The sequence below is a fragment of the Vombatus ursinus genome, unplaced genomic scaffold, assembly GCF_900497805.2.
Source record: "Vombatus ursinus unplaced genomic scaffold, bare-nosed wombat genome assembly UNPS02014798.1, whole genome shotgun sequence".
In the NCBI taxonomy this organism is placed as follows: domain Eukaryota; kingdom Metazoa; phylum Chordata; class Mammalia; order Diprotodontia; family Vombatidae; genus Vombatus; species Vombatus ursinus.
In genome coordinates this window covers 21,064,458-21,080,991 of record NW_020954576.1, presented here as the reverse complement: position 1 = coordinate 21,080,991, position 16,534 = coordinate 21,064,458, and the positions used below count along the sequence as shown (strand labels likewise).

The 16,534-nt window shown below is 38.7% G+C and overlaps 1 protein-coding gene across 2 annotated transcripts in view; it reads right to left on the bottom strand.

The window, feature by feature from the left end:
- The window catches only part of LOC114049965 (dynein regulatory complex protein 8-like), a 117,476-nt gene that overhangs the window by 32,123 nt on the left and 68,819 nt on the right, over window positions 1-16,534 (bottom strand). For both annotated transcript variants that reach the window (XM_027871453.1, XM_027871452.1), the window contains exon 3: window positions 4,859-4,931. In XM_027871453.1, the coding sequence (XP_027727254.1) occupies window positions 4,859-4,931 (73 nt within the window). The remainder of the gene's footprint in view (window positions 1-4,858; window positions 4,932-16,534) is intronic.

Below are 16,534 nucleotides of genomic sequence, written 5' to 3'. Positions count from 1 at the left end.
GAAGAGGAAGAAAGAATGCTTTAATCTTAACACTTTTAAAGGTAGATATTAGTCAGCTTATTTTTTAATTGAAAAAAGGGAAATATTAAATAGACCCAGGATAGATAGATAGATCCCTGGGGCTTCCCATAAAAGATCTTCTCAAAGTTGACATCAACCCAGCCATGGCAATGCCTTTAGTCAATCATCCCTGAATCCAGCTTAACTATGCTAACAGCAGATCCTTCCATTTTGTCCATAAGTATGATACTTAATTGGACAAACATGCATTAAGTTACAATCTTGTTAAGTGCCCGGCATATAAAGACAAACTCAAAATTGTCCAGCCCTCAATGATCTTTTCTTCCACTGAGGAGATACGATATATACACAGACAAGTAAATACAAAGTAATTTCAGGGGCAGCTAGGTGGTGCAGTAGATAGAGCACTGGTCCTGTAGTCAGGAGGAACTGAGTTTAAATTTGGCCTCAGACCAAACATTTGACACTTACTAGCTGTCTGACCCTGGGCAAGTCACTTAACCCCAACTGCCTCCTCTCAAAAAAACAAATAAATAAATAATTTTTAAAAGAGGCAATAGGGAGCCACTAGAGATTTTTTGAGTAGGGAAGTGACAGGGTAAGACCTGTGTTTGGGAATTTGGCAATTGTGGAAGAAGGACTGGAAAGGCAAGAGATCAATAAAGTGTTCGTTAGGATAGATAAAACATTTAAGTACTCACTATGTACCAGTCCCTGTGCTAAGCACTGGAGATACAAATACTAGCAAAAATTAACAAGAAAAAAAAAAGGCCCCCACCCTCATGGTAATGTAGGAAGATAACACATAAAAGGGACTGGGAAAGGGAAGAGCAAGATGGGGGAAGGAGGGATAATGGGGCAACGCTGGTGGTGAGCAGACAGAAAAGTCCATCAAGTGGGGAGTGATTCTGGGCATCAAGTGAGCATCACCTGGGCACAGAGGAATGAAATAATGGGCCAGACACTCATTGATCAGAAGAGGGGACCGCAGGGCAGAAACATCTCCAAGGTAAGAAGGTGCTCAGCAAAAGCAGAGAAACCGGAAGGAGAAAGATCAGCTAGGCAGCATAGTGATTAGAGGGCCGGGCCTGGAGTCAGGAAGACCTGAGTTCAAATCTGACCTCCAACACTTAATAGCTGTGTGATCCTGGACAAGTCAGTCACTTAACTGCTGTCTGCCTCAGTTTCTCCATTTGTAAAATGGGGAAAATAACGGCAACTACCTCTCAAGGTTGTTGTAAAGGTAAAAACAAGATAATTTGAAGTGCTTAGTATAGTGCCTGGTTCTTAGTAAGCACTATATAAATGTTGGCTATAATTAGATTAGTAAGATTATAAATAGCACAATTAAGAAATGATAGAGGAAATATACCAAAATTTCATTTTTAAGGAAGGAGGAGGGTCTGAACTAGGGCAATGGCTACTCGTGGAGAGAAGGGGATGGACATGGAAAATGCAATGACAGAACTGATGTGTTGGCAATTGACTGAAGATGGAAGGCAGTGAGCAGCAGGGTAGGGACACAGATATCTCCAAGGTTACACACTTGAGTGACTAGAAGGATGGTAGTGCCCTCACAGGGAGATTCTGGAAGATGGATGGGTTTTATGGGCAAAATGGAATGAGTTCTATTTGGGATATGTTGAGTTAGAGATACCTATGGGATATTCAGCAGGTAGTTGAAAATGTAGCTTAGAGTTCAAGAGGGAGATTAAGACTGGATATGATATATCCACTTTGGAGTCATATACATAAATATAACACTTGAACACATGAAAGTTGAGGGTATCATGGAGAGAATGTAGAGAGGAAAGACAAAGGGGCTCATAACAGAGCTGTGAGGGATGCCCATACTTAGTGGGAAGGAAAAAAAATAACGAACCATCAAGGATACTAAGACTGAGTGGTCAGATAAGCAGGAGGAAAACCAAGAGAGAGTGAATAGTGTTACTGAAGTCATGGAAGGGGATGGTCAACAGTCTCAAAAGCTACAGAGAAGTCAAGTAGAATGAGGACTGAAAATAGGTCATTGGTTTGCCCAGCACATAGTAAATGTTTATTGACTGACTGATGGTATACTTGAAACATCTCAGGGGATCAACAAAGGCACTGATTGAGACAATAACTTTAGCAAAGTTGTAGGCCGCAAAATAAACCCTCAGAAGTCAATTGCATTTCTATATAATAATAATAAAATCCAAGAAGCAATCACAGAAAGGGAAACCTAATTCCAGATAACCACAAAATGCATAAAATATCTGGGGATCAACCTCCAAAGGCAAACAAAAGACTTGTATAGATTTAATTACAATTTAAGTGTTGCTTAAAGAAATAAAGAACAATGCCTAAATAGCTGGAGTGCTCATTCAGTGCTCATGGCTAGGCCATGCCAATAGAATTAAAATGACAATACTATACAAAGTTAGTTTATACTATTAATGCTATTCCCATCAAATTACCAAGGGAGTACTTTATAAGACTTGATAAAAATAATAACAAAATTCATTTTGAAAAACAAATATCTAGAATATAAAGGGAAATGCTGAAAGAGGTAGCACTTCCAGACCTCAAAACATATTATAGAGCAGCAATCATCAAAAAAAATTTGGTATTGGTTAAAAAATAGAGAGACAGATCAGTGATACAGACTAGACAAAGGAGAATCTCAATAACCCAAGGTTTGGTAAAGTAGAAAACATAAATTATCTAGAGGGGGAAAAAAAACCTTTATTTGATAAAAACTGCTGAAAAATAGGCTTAGACCAACACCTTACACCATATTCCACAATATATTCTCAATAGATAGACGTCCTTAATATTAAAGGTTATGCTATAAAAAAATTAGAAGAGAAATAGGTCATATACTTCTCACAGCAATAGCTAATAGATGTATTCTTAACCAAAAAGGGGACAGAAGCAATTACAAAAGATCAAGTGGATAGCTTTGATTACACGCAACTGAAAAGCTTCTGCACAGACAAAATGCACCTTGGATATGAAGGAAACGGTCAAATGGGAAAAACTCTCTTGTATTAAATTTCTCTAATCAGAGATGCAAGGAGGTCAACCATCAGGCTATTGCAGTGGTCTGCAGGCACACAAGGATGATGAGGTCTATACCCGGGTGGCAGCAATGTCAAAGGAGTAAACAGCGTGTATGCAAGGGATGTTCTAAAGGGAAAAACCACAGGACTTCACAACTGCTTGGATATGTGGGGTGAGAGAGTAAGGAGTGGAGGAGGACACTTCAGTTGAAAGCCCGTGGTAAATGGATTGCAATCTGGGGTTTTGTTGTGTGGGAACTCCCTCCGCTGGCATAGACTGAAATATTTCTAACTAGAACTCAGTGTAAAAAGATCTGGGAGCCATACTGTGGCTGAAAAACTCATCAGCCTGTGACCAAGATGGTACTGAGTCACAAAGGATAGAATGCCAGGTCTGAAGTCAGAAAAACTCATCTTCATGAGTTCAGATCTAGCCTCAGATACTTACTAGTTGCATGACCTTGGGCAAGTCATTTAATCCTATATGCCTGAGTTTCCTCATCTGTAAAACAAGCTGGAGAAGGAAATGACAAACCACCAGTATCTTTGCTAAGAAAATTAAAAAAAAAAAAGAGAGAGAAAATTCCAAAATGGGGTCATGAAGTCAGCCAGTTCAGTCAGGACTGAACAACAAAACTCCCACATTAGAATGTGAGAGCCTTGAGGTCAGGGACTGATTTTGTCTTTCTCTGCATCCCTAATATTTGGCACTATGCCTAACACATAAACGACTGTTGACTAACTAAAATATATAGTCCCTAGGAGTTATCTAAAAGCATTTTCAGAAGTTAAGCGACTTGCCCAAGGTCACAGAACCACTATGTCAGAGGTGGAACTTGAATTCCAATCTTCTGGCTCTGGAACCAGGTCAATTTAGAACAATCATTCATAGGGTTGTTATACTTTTTAACCAGTAGATCCGATAGTTTTAGTGAATACTGTTATGTGTGTATATACATATACATATATACACACATACATATACATAATTAAAAACAAATTAAAATACAAAGCTTTTTTAACTTCTACAGAAATTAGTCTGCATCACATAATTTAGTTCTCAGTTATATACTACCATATCATTTGCTTGTTATTTCATGTGTACTTTACTCTTCTCTCCCAAAATGGACTGTAACCTCTTCCAAGACAAGAAGCGCCTTAACATCCAAACAGCACTTAGCCCTCTTACTGTGGACCTTAGTATGGATGTTGAGAAGGACACCCAAACAGCGCTTAGCTCAGTGCGTAGTCAACGCGTAACAAATACTGATTTGTTGATTTTAAAGTTTTGCTGTCGGCCTCTCTGAATGTGGCTCCCCTAACTAAAAGGAAGGAAGGATGTTATTTAAAAAAAATATTTATTTACAAGACAACAATAGCTTACATTTGTGTAATGTTTCTATTTATTATCTCAGATGATCTGCCTGACAGTTCTTTAAGGGAGAAAAATAAACTGAGGGTCAGGCAGACCAAGTTGCTTGAACAAGGTCACATAACTTATAACTGGCTGAGTTGGAACTCGAATCCAGGTCTTCTGACTCCCAAATCCAGGATCTTTCCCTGCCTCTTACATATTTTTTTTTTAAATATGACAAGTATTTTCGAGGACTTAAAAAAAAATCTCTGGGGGCAGGTAGGTGGCGCAGTGGATAGAGCACTAGCACTGAAGTCAGGAGGACCTGAGTTCAAATCTGACTGCAGACCAAACACTTGTCACTTACTAGCTGTGTGACCCTGGGCAAGTTGCCTAAAAAAAAAAAATTCTGAGGCAAAATCTTTTTAGTCCTACTTACCTCTGCAATCAAATCGTGTAGTTCTCCTTCACTCGGGCAGCACCCTAATGATCTGATAATAGTACCAATTTCCCTGAAAAATAAAATGAAATACGTTGATCACTTCAAAAAAAAACCTTTGAGGGAGCAAGTTGTCTGCCTTTCCAAATAAATATCTTGAATTTGACTTACTAAGTTACAGACAGATTTGAAATTTGCATTGGTGGAAAAAGTACCTACACTGATTTATGGATCCTTAAAGTTGTGAAGCTAATATGTATATATATACACATGTATATGTGTGTAAGTGTATATATATTAAATTTTATATAATATATAAATTAAATTAGTTATATATAAAATATTATGTGCATTAAATAACTATATAAATATTATATGAATTAGTTAAATACTGATATATTTATTATAAATTATATGCATATACATGTATAAGTTGGTTAAATATTTGGGAGTCCTTAAATGAAAACTCTATGAACAACTATAACAATATAAAGGAAAATAACTCTGAATGACTTAAGAACTCTGATCAATGCAATAACCAAATATGATTTTATCACACCACTTTTTTTTTTCTTTTTTGAGGCAATCAGGGTTAAGTGACTTGCCAAGAGTCATAGAGCTAATAAGTGTCCGAGGCCAGATTTGAACTTAGGTTCTTCTGACTTCAGGGCTAGTACTCTAATCACTGAGCCGCCTAGCTACCCGTACCAAACATGATTTCAGAAGAACAATGATGAAGCATGCCTCCCAACTCCTTTCAGAAAGGTGAAGGACTCGAGGTACAGAATGAGCCATGCATCTTCATACATGGTCAATACGTGAATTTATTTTGCTTGGTTATACTTATTAGTTACAAGGGAGAGCCTCTATGTGTGTGTGTTGGGGCGGGGAGTACAGGGAGTAATTGATGGGTAGTGAAAATGATGCAAAAAAAAAAGTGTCACTGAAACATTTTTGTGAAATACACAGAAGAGAGCAGAAGAAAGTTCAGAAGGGAGCATAGAAAAGCAAGGCAGTTTTGATATTGTGTGTGTGTGTGTATTCACACAGACACATATATACACATACAAATATATGAGTATTTAAAATTAACTTATAAAAAAGAAGTTTGCAGTTTCATATACAATCCGCTTTCTCTGTTCTTTTAAATGTTCATATTTATTGTGTGACATAGAGGCAGCTAGGTGGCACAGCAGATAGAGCACTGGGCCTAGAGTCAGGAATACCAGAGTTTAACTCCATCCTCAGATACTTATTAGCTGTGTGACCTTGGGCAAGTCATTTAATATCTGTCTGACTCAATTTCCTCAATGGTAAAATGGGGACAACAATAGCTGTTGTGAGGATCAAATGAGATAATATTTGTAAAGTGCTTAACACAGTGCCTGGCACATAGTTTAAGCACTATATAAATGACTATTCTTTTCTCTTATCAAGTTTACAGTAAAAAATATTTTTAAAAAAAATTCTATGAATAGGTCAACCAATGTGAAATGTCCTTTATTTCTCCATCTCTGTGCCTCTGCTCCTACTGCTCCCTAGGCCTGTAAGGCCCAATCTCTCTTCGCCTGCTCAGATCTTACCCATGGCATAAAGTTCAATTCAAAAGCCAACAGAAATTTTTCCTGAACCACCCTCTCCCCAGCTGGGAAGATCATTCCCCTTAGGAACTCACATAGTCGTGTACTGGGTCAGACTGCCCACTGACACACTCTTTGTTTATCTCCTAAGGAACAGTCTCCCATTGCCAATACAGCAGAAATGACAATACTGCCCAAATTACTCTGAAGATTTGGTGCTATACCAAATACCCAGGAGATATTTTATAAACTTAAATGGCAACAAAACATTTTGGATAAATAAAAAGTAGACAACATGGGGTTGAAGTGCTGAGTTCAAGGAACAAGTAGGCCAGTGTAATTAAAACAAAGAGTATGTGCATAAAATGGAGAGATATGTAATAAGCCTGGAAAGGTAGTCTGGCACCACATTCTAATTATTTATTTATTTATTAAATTTAAGAGCATTTTATTTTTTCCAATTACATGTAAAATTCATTTTTTTTAAATGTGAATTCCAAATTTTCTCTCTCCTTCCTCCTCCAAAAAAAACAGTATAATTTGATATAGGTTATATATGTGGTACCATATTTTTAAGTGTTATAAACACTCAGCTAAGGATTTTGCATTTTATTCTAATGGTAATAGGAACCCACTGAAGATTCTTGAATAGAGGAATGGCACATTTATGTTTTGGAAAAATTATTTGTCAGATTGTGGAAGATGCACTGGAAACAAGAAAGCCATTTAGGAGGCTAATGCAAAAGTCAAGGTAAGATGTGACTAAGACCTGAACTAGGGTGGTATCTGTGTGAGCAGAGAGGTAGATGAGTGTAAAAGATATGGACAGGTAGAATTTACAGTCCTTTACAGGCTTTACAGTTAATTGGATGTAGGAGATGAGAAAGAGAGGAGATGGAAGAGCAAATGAGTCCAGGGCAAACCTTGGTGACTAGAAGGAAAATGGTGTCCTTAACAGAAATGAGAAAAGATGGGGGTGGGGGAGGGGGAGAGGGAAGATAATGAATTCTGGTTTGGACATGTTGAGTTTAGGTGCCCAGTGTGAAATGTCCACTAGGTAGCTGGTGATGCAGGACTGGTGCCCAGGAGAGAGGGACTATGCTTAGATGGATATGGAGCACAGATATATTAAAACTGGGAGTTGATGATATCCCCAGAAGAAAGAGCATAGGGACTGAAAAGAAGAGGGCCCAGAACAGAGCCCTAGGGACAGCCACAGTGATAGAACAGAACATAGCAGCAAAGGAGACGAAGATGGAATGGTCACACAGGTAGAAGGAGAACCAGAGAGAGTAATATAACAAAGGCACTTCCATGAGTATCCAGAAGGAAGGGCTGGTGAATAATGTCAAATTCTACAGAGATGTCAAGTATGGCTCTGTATACACATACCTTATTCCCAAGATTTTATTTACAAAATTAAAAAATGGTAGCCTGGTGCAGGATATTAAGGGTATGAAGTATATTAAGAAAGTTGTGTTACATGAATGTAATGGAATACTATTGTGCTATAAGAAATGATGAGCAGGCAGACTTCAGAAAAACCTGGAAAGACTTGTACGGACTGATACTGAGTGAAGTGAGCAGAACCAGGAGAACATTGTACACAGTTACAGCCACGTTGTGCAATGACTAATATTGATAGACTTAACCCTTCTCAGCAATACAAGGATGTAAGACATCTCCAAAGGTCGCATGATGGAAAATGCTATCCACATCCAAAGAAAGAACTATACAGTTTGAAAGTAGATCAAAGCATACTATTTCCTATTTTTTTTTCTTCTGTTGTGGTTTGTTTCCTCTTTCTGGTGGTTCCTCCTATTGGTTCTAATTCTTCCTTACAACACCACTAATGTGAAAATATGTTTAATAGGAACGTATATGTATAGCCTACATCAGATTGCGCACTGTCTTGGGAAGGGAGGGGGGAGGAAGGGGGAGAAAAATTTAAAACTCAAAAGCTTATGGAAGTGATTGTTGATAATTCAAAATAAATAAATTAATAAATAAATAAATAAATATGAGGAAACTGAGGTCTAGAAAGATGAATGAACTTGCCCAAGGTCATATAAGTAATAAATGGCATAGATGGGATCTGAGACACTTTTCACTTTACCAAACTATTTTTATGTCTTATCTCCATACTAAATTATAAGACAGCAGGGATTACGTCTTGTTTAAATAGTGTTCCTTCCTCTACCCTCAAGCACATGCACCACTATGTTCTTTTTGTACACAGTAGGTGCTTACTAAATATTTGTTGAAAATTAAAAAAAAAAAAAAAAGAAAACCCAGGAACCAGAGCAGAGTGGACATGAAGAACATCTGGGAAAAGATCAATGCAGGGGAAAAACAAAAATAACTCTGTCATCACAAATTACTAAAGGACACCTGGAAAAGAGGAAATAAAAGAGAAGTTTGGGAAATATATCACAAGCCTGGGAGAGAGGTGGGGGACATCTGCTGGCAATTTCTTTCTCTGCTGAAAGCAGAGCTGCTAATAACTTCTTGGCTTCCCTTCATGATGTTTTCATCCTTCAAAAAGTAGAGAAACCAACAAGGGGAAGATTCTAATCTGGATCATATTCTCACCATTAAGAAGGAAATGGCTGCTAGGGTGGAAATTAAGGGATTTGGAGAGGTGGGAGTGAAGTGGCCAATCCCTTCTAGAACTGTGATAGAGGAGAGGACATCTGTGTGTGACCTGACATGCACCCCAGATTCAGTGATGTGATGGGAAACTCTCAAAAATGAAGTTTTGAAGACAAAAAGTAAAAAAATACCCAAAAGGAGAAAGAACAAGAGTTGTCCCAAGACTTTAAAAAAAACACACAAAGAAGATGGTAAAAGGTCACGTACCAGAGGATGAATATAAAAGCCTGGCATGACACAGTAAGAATATAGTCAGGGGATATAAATTTTAGGATGTGCAAAAGTTGTTGAAGTGAGCTAAGGACAACAACAACAAAAAAAAAAAAAGATGTGGGTTTAGGGTTTTTTTTAGCTATTTTAGAGGGAAGAGGAGGATCAAAGAATGGCCAGGACCCCTACTAAGGGTGGATGACATGTTTATAAACGACATCAGAGAGAAGGCAGAGCTACTCAATTCTTAATTTTGCTCTGTCCTCTTAGTCAAGAAGAATAACCTTTGGGATAGGAAAGGGCAGAATAAAAAAGGCTCCTAGGTACCAATTCCAGTACCCTAGATCAGGAGTGAGCTGATAAATATTTAACAACTGACTCTCAGAGGGAAGGGGGGGGGGAATTGTAGCAGGATATACTTTTAAGTTTAATCTGCATTATTAATATTTTTTTCATTTCTTCCTTATGTCTAGACAATCAAGAAAACAATAAATAAAACCCTGATTTGTAGTGTTTACTGATTTCCTAAGGGAAAAAGCTCACATCGAAAATACAACAGGAAAGAGCTGGCTCCAGCACACCTCTGCCCTAGATAAAGAAGGAGATAGTAATAGGGTGCCTAGCTGCCCTTGGTGAATCCAAGTCTCCCAGATGAACTAGAGAACTCTGTACCCTCAAAAAGTTATGGTTACTTGAAAGATCATGAAGAAGAGGAGAAATATAATTGAAATTGAAAAGGACCAAATGCTTTGCAGACTTTCAGAAAAGAGAAGAGAGTGTTTACTGAGTTCAAATCCGGCCTCAGACCAAACACTTGACACTTACTAGCTATGTAACCCTGGGCAAGTCACTTAACCCCAACTGCCTTTAAAAAAAAAAAAAGAGAAGAGAGTGTTTAAAACTGTAAGGCAAGGAGCTTCATGCCTAATCCTGGTGAAATTCTAGAAAGTTATTATTCTAGAAGTTCTATTCTTCTAGAAAGCTATTATTAAAGACATGGTTAATGAGTTTCTATAGACAGAAACCGTGATCACAACAGCCAGAGTGGTTTTGTCAAGAACAGGTCCTTTCAGACAAGTTTTATTTCCTTTTTTGGTTAACATTACTGTCCTGGTAGACTGGGGAATGCTACAGATAAAGTTTATCTACATTTTTTTGCAAAGGATTAATCAATCTGGTACCCTCACATGGGGTAGAAAGGGTGGAATGGAGATCTGTGTGTGAGAAGGCAGTACAATTTGATCGATTCAGAGCTGGCTGGATGGCCAGAGAGATCAGCACAAGATTAAAACAAAGGGACCTGGGATGGTCCAGAGCTTGAAGTCCATGCCCTTTGAGGGTCAGTTGAAAAAACTAGGAATATTTAGCCCGGAAAAGGGTTGGGGCATCACAATTCTCTCCAACTTGTTTGAAGGGGTGTCATGTGAAAAAGGCTTTGGACATGTACTGTTTGACCCAAGAGGGCAGAACCAAGATCAATAGGTAGAAGCTTAAAAGAAGCAATTTTAGGTTTGTCAGGAAAAAAGTCTTAACAAACTGAGCTGTCCATAAATACAGATCCTCAGTCAGAGGCTGGAGGGTTGTTTGCCAGGAATGTCATAGGGAGAACTTCTAAGGTCCCTTCCAACTGTGAAATTGTGTGATTATGTGAAACAGAATGAGACCACTGGATTTAGTGATTTATCGATTACTCACAAACTTGGAGAGAACTGGTGAGTGACTGGGTTGGAGACACATTGCAAGGGGTTGAGAAGCCTGTGGGAGATTAGGAATTAGAGGCAATGAGTGGAGCTGACCCTTTCTAGGAGTTTGGCTGTGAAAGGGAGAAGTTACATAGGATGACTGCTTGAAAGGATGATGGTAGGATCAAGGGAAGGTTTTTTAAGGATTTTTGTTGTTTAGTTGTTTTTCAGTCATGTCTGACTCTTCATGACCCCATTTGGAGTTTTCTTGGCAAAGATACTGGACTAGTTTGCCATTTTCTTCTCCAGCTCATTTTACAGATGAGGAAACTGAAGCAAACAGGGTTAGGTGACTTGTCCAGGGTCACACAGCTATTAAGTGTCTGAGGTTGGATGTGAACTCACAAAATTTTGCCACCTAGCCACCCTTTTTAAAGATAGGGAAGATTTAGGAATGTTATCAGGAAACAGGAAATAAGCCAGTGAATAAAGAGATTGGGGATTGAGAAAGGGAGCAAGTTCCCAAAGAAAATAGGAGGGGATGGGATCAAGGGCAAAAGTAGAGTTCTTGGCCAGGACAAGGAGAAGGGCCCCCTCTTTCTCTGAGCCTGGAACAAAAGAGGATAGGTTACAGGATGATTCTGAGGGCAAATAGCGTAGGATTAAGAAGAGAGAGCTCATAATAACCTCTCTTTACATAAAAAAATCTTCAAGTTGTCAGGTTTTTAAATCGGCTTACTTTATCACTGTAATAACAGTAAATAGTTATTAAACACCTGTGCTAAGTGCTATATAGAAGACAGGCACAGCTGCCATTTTATTGTAGATCTAGTCTCAACAGATTATTTGAACTCTTATTTCAAACTTTTGTTGTTGTTGTTGTTGTTGTTCGGTTGTTTCTGACTCTTCATGACCCCATTTGTGGTTTTCTTGGCAAAGATACTGGAGTAGTTTGCCATTTCCTTCTCCAGCTCATTTTACAGATGAGGAAACTGAGGCAAATAGTGTTAAGTGACTTGCCCAGGGTCACACAGTTAGTAAATGTCTGAGACCAGATTTGAACTCACAAAGATGAGTCTTCCTAACTCCAGGCAGCACCCCCCAGCTGCATCACTGCATCCACTGCACCACCCAGCTGTTCTACTTCAACTGGCAATTTAGGAAGAAGATTAAAAAACTGGGCTTTAGAGGAATGGTGATAAGGACAATGGGTCACTGACAACTCTCTTTTGAAGAATAATGAAGGAAAAAATGAGTTTAAATTTCATAAAATTGTTAGACATTTTTGCTTATCACTCTAAGTGTAATGAACACTAGAAGACACTACCAAGAAAGGCAGTAGGATCTCCTTGAAAATCTTTGAAAATAGCAGAGGCAACAATCTGCTTCATATGACTTGTTATTATTATTATTAAAAATAATAATATCTAGCATTTATATAGCACCTACTACATGCCAGGCTTTGTGCTAATTTCTTTACAAATATTATCTCAATTGATCCACATAATAATCCTTGGAGATAGATGCTATTATCTATCATCCCCATCTTCTAGGTGATGAAACTGAAGCAGTGATTAAGTGACTTGCCCAGGGTCCCACAGCTAGTAAGTGTTTGAGGTCCAGGTCCACCAGGACTCCAGGACCAGCTCTCTATTCACTACGCCACCCAGCTGCCCCTAGGCTGCATGCTAAAGACAGGGAGAATTGAACCAGATAAGATCCTGGAGGCTGACCCAGCTAAATGATGATACAATAGAGATCTGGGCTGGACTTAGGATTTCTTTGCAGCCAGGTATTTCCAGATGAGGAACTCCCTCTACCTATGCAGGTAGGTACATTGGCATTCTTTGCTACATATCCTAAGGCAATGAAGGCTAAATGATGTGCAGCCCAAGGTCACACAACCAGTATGTGTCAGAGACAGAATTTAAACCCAGGGCTTCCTAGCTCCAAGACCAGCTGTCTATCCATTCCACAGTTGCCCTTTAGTGGTTCACAAGCCCTTCTGGCTCAACAACAATGGTTCAGGCTGCAGGGGTGGGGAACCTGTGGTCTTAAGGCCACATGTGGCCTTCTAGGTCCTTGGGTCCGGTCCTTTTGATTGAGTCCAAGTTTTAAAGAATAAATCCTTTTATTAAGGGAATTTCTTCTGTGAAGTTTGGATTCAGTCAAAGGGCCACACTTCAGGATCTAGAGGGCCACAGGTGGCCTCGAGGCCACAGGTTCCCCACTCCTGGGGTCCAGCGGCTTCATGATAGATTTCTTAATGATACTGTTGGCAGTAAATAATTGCAGAATATTATATTACTCCAGGGGTTCACAACCCTTTTTTGTTCTTGAGGGGTCCACCAACCGAAAAATGTTGGGAACTACTCCATGTTACATCTTATGTGATAATGTTTAAAATCAAAGAAAAAATGCATGCTTCGCATCTTAGGAATCAAAACCAAATAACAACAATGAAAAAGAAGAGTCTCTCTGACATTATAACCAAGTATATTATATTTATATTAATAGGATCTTTATTTCTATAATAATCCATGCCTCCGTTGTACATTATTTTCATCAATTTCATTCAAAATTAAATTACCCAGCTATGCCTTAGTTCTGGGTTTTACATTGTAAATATTGGTGACATGGTAGCGTTGCCTCCCAATTTGCCTAAAATATAAGAATTGGGGTCCAAGTAAATTAGAATTAAAAACTAAAAACCAGCCAACATTGGATGTCACCTTTCAGAACTTTCTGCGACACTTAAAGGAGAATCTGAATGAAAGGTAACATTAGTAGGCCTCCTCTAAAAGTAGGAAGGACAACATGAAGGCCATTCTTTCCTTTTTCCTCCAAACAACAGTGAGGAAAATTCTGTGAGCAGTTCCATTCTGTAGAAGCTTGGTAAATACTGATTCTGTGATTGACTCATGCTCAGGACTGTGCCCAAGCTGTTGAGAATGAGCAATGACCAACTGTCTAGAACTGAGCATCAGTTCCTCTATTTAGCTGCCAATCTGGCCTCTGACCAAAAAAGGTGAGAGTTCATTAGGTAGGTATTATCCAGTTTCAGTTAGGTGAGCATAGTGATCAATAAAATAGCTATGTAAAGGGTGGCTATCAAAGAAAAGAAAAAAAAGTTAACGGAAAATGAGGAGGAATGTTTAGCTTACTAAGTTCCAACAGATTCTCAGGATTTCTTTTTTTTTTTTTTAAAGGACTAATGGAGTAGGATGAGTCTGTTTTAAGATGTCCCTATTCTCTTGAGTTCTAACCCCGAGATAGGTAGGAATGATGGGATTTAGAGCAATAATAAAAATGTCCCATGGATCCTCTTATTCATTCTCCCTTCTGGGATTCAAGGGCAAAGAAGAGAGAGGAGTCAACAATCCTATGATCTCTACTCCCACTATAATCTTACTGCCAGGAGCATGGGGAGGCAGCAGAAGGGTGCCAGGTGGGTCCTGAAGAACTCCAGATGGTAACTGAAGGGAGCTGGGAGCCTGGCCAGTCCAGAAGAAATCTTACTGCTCGCTGTTTAGCCCCAAGAATAAGACAGTGCAGCGGGAGGGTGGGGAGGGTGCGGCGGGGAGGGGGAAGGTGGAAGAGGGAGGGGGAGGAAAGAGAGAGGAAGAGAGAACACGGGACAACAGAAGCCAGAAAAATTGAAGAACTTGTTTGAGGGAGACATCCAGAAACCTAGAATGGAAAAGAGATAAGAAAGAGTGGGAAGTTCGGGGGTGGGGGGGGAAGATGACGATGACAACAGAAAGACAAGGGGGTAAAATACAGAAGACATTAAAGCAGAGAGAAAAATAAAGAGAAAGAAATTAAAGATATGAATTACACGTTTATTATACAATAAAAGATGAAACAAAAGAATAAAAAATTTTTAAAAATCAAGAAATTCATATACTATATTATGATGAATAAGCCTATTTTATTCCACAAACTGGGATTTTTAAAGGTAAATTAATGTTGAAAATTAGAACTAAATCAATTTTTATTTTATAGAAAATAGAAACTTACTAGAGGTCAAATATGTTAAAAGTTGGAAACAAATTCACTTTTTAAAATTCTAATAAACAGAGTCAGCCTGGTGGTATAGCGGACAAGAGAGCTGACCTTGGAGCCAGGATGTTCCTGCTTCTGCTTCATACTAGCTCTGTAAACCTGGGCAAGTCACTTGATCTATTTTCTCAGTAACTTCAGGAACTTCTCTAAAATTAAATATTGCAGAAGAGGTACTGAGCTGCCTTAATAGACAAAGTACCCTACCTGACATCCATACTCTGGTAAATATACACGCGTATGACCTGTATGTATGTATCACATGTGTGTAAATCATAGGATGATTGAGCTGGAAAAGCCATTAGTGGCCACTGAATCCAATCTGGGGCCCAGAGAATTTATGACTTGCTCAGTCATATAGCTAGTAAGTATCTGTGGTAGGATTTGAACTCAGGTCCTCCTGCCTCCAGGTCCAATGTCCCTTGGTCCTAGTCATTTTGGAAGAGGGCAGAAAGGAAGGACAGAAAGGCAGCAGGTGGGAAATCAATTACTACCTATATAGTCTGTGGTTTCTGATTCCCCCACTCTTACCTTCTTTCTATACAGGCTATTTCCTTGATCAGCTATTTCAAGTTTGTCAGTATTTATGTCAGACATTCAATTCTCTCTCTGCTCCTTAAATAGGAATCATATGGTCTTTTGCAACACTTGTGAGAAAATAAAAATTATTTTCTTTTCAAATGCAGACACCCAGTGGTCCAGTGGAAAGCACACTGGGCCTAGAGTCATGAAGACTTGAGTACAAATCTGCCCTCTGACGCACTTGTTAGCTGTGTGATCCTGGGCAACCCACTTAACCTCTGTTTGCCTCAGTTTCCTCAACTGTAAAATGTGTATAACAACAGCACCTAACTTGCAAGGTTGTTGTGAGGATCAAATGAAATAATATTTGTAAAGTGCTTGGAAATTTGTTCTATCTTATTCAACACAAGCTATTACTTTTAAGGGTCCTTGGGAACAATCCAGGGCACCTTTCCCTCTGGTTCTCTTCTTATCCTAACTTGTTGTAAGGGGACTTCTCTTATGCATACAAATATACACAACTGTAAAATGAAAATCACAGCACCTACCTCGAAGGGTTGTTGTGATGACCAAATGAGATACTATTTGTAAAGCACTTAGCAGCATAGTGCCTGGTAGTAGATGCTATATAAATGCTAATTCCCTGCCTCCCCTCATATTTAGCATGAAATAGCTTTTTCAACTATTAAGCATTTCAGCTTAGGAAAAATTTTTAGGCTAAATGATAAGCAATTACTTCATTTACAGAATTTAGGGCATCCGTTTTAGACCTGGGGTCCAAGAACTTGGGCATCTTTTATATTTTGGTTAATGGATTTCAGTATAATTGGCTTTTTAAAATATTTCAATAAATGGATTTCAAAATCATTGGTTTCCTTTTTAATTCCACATATTTTATCTTGTGCATTTGAAGACACTGTTCTGAGAAGTCCATAGGCTTCACCAGACTGCCAGAGGGGTCCACGACA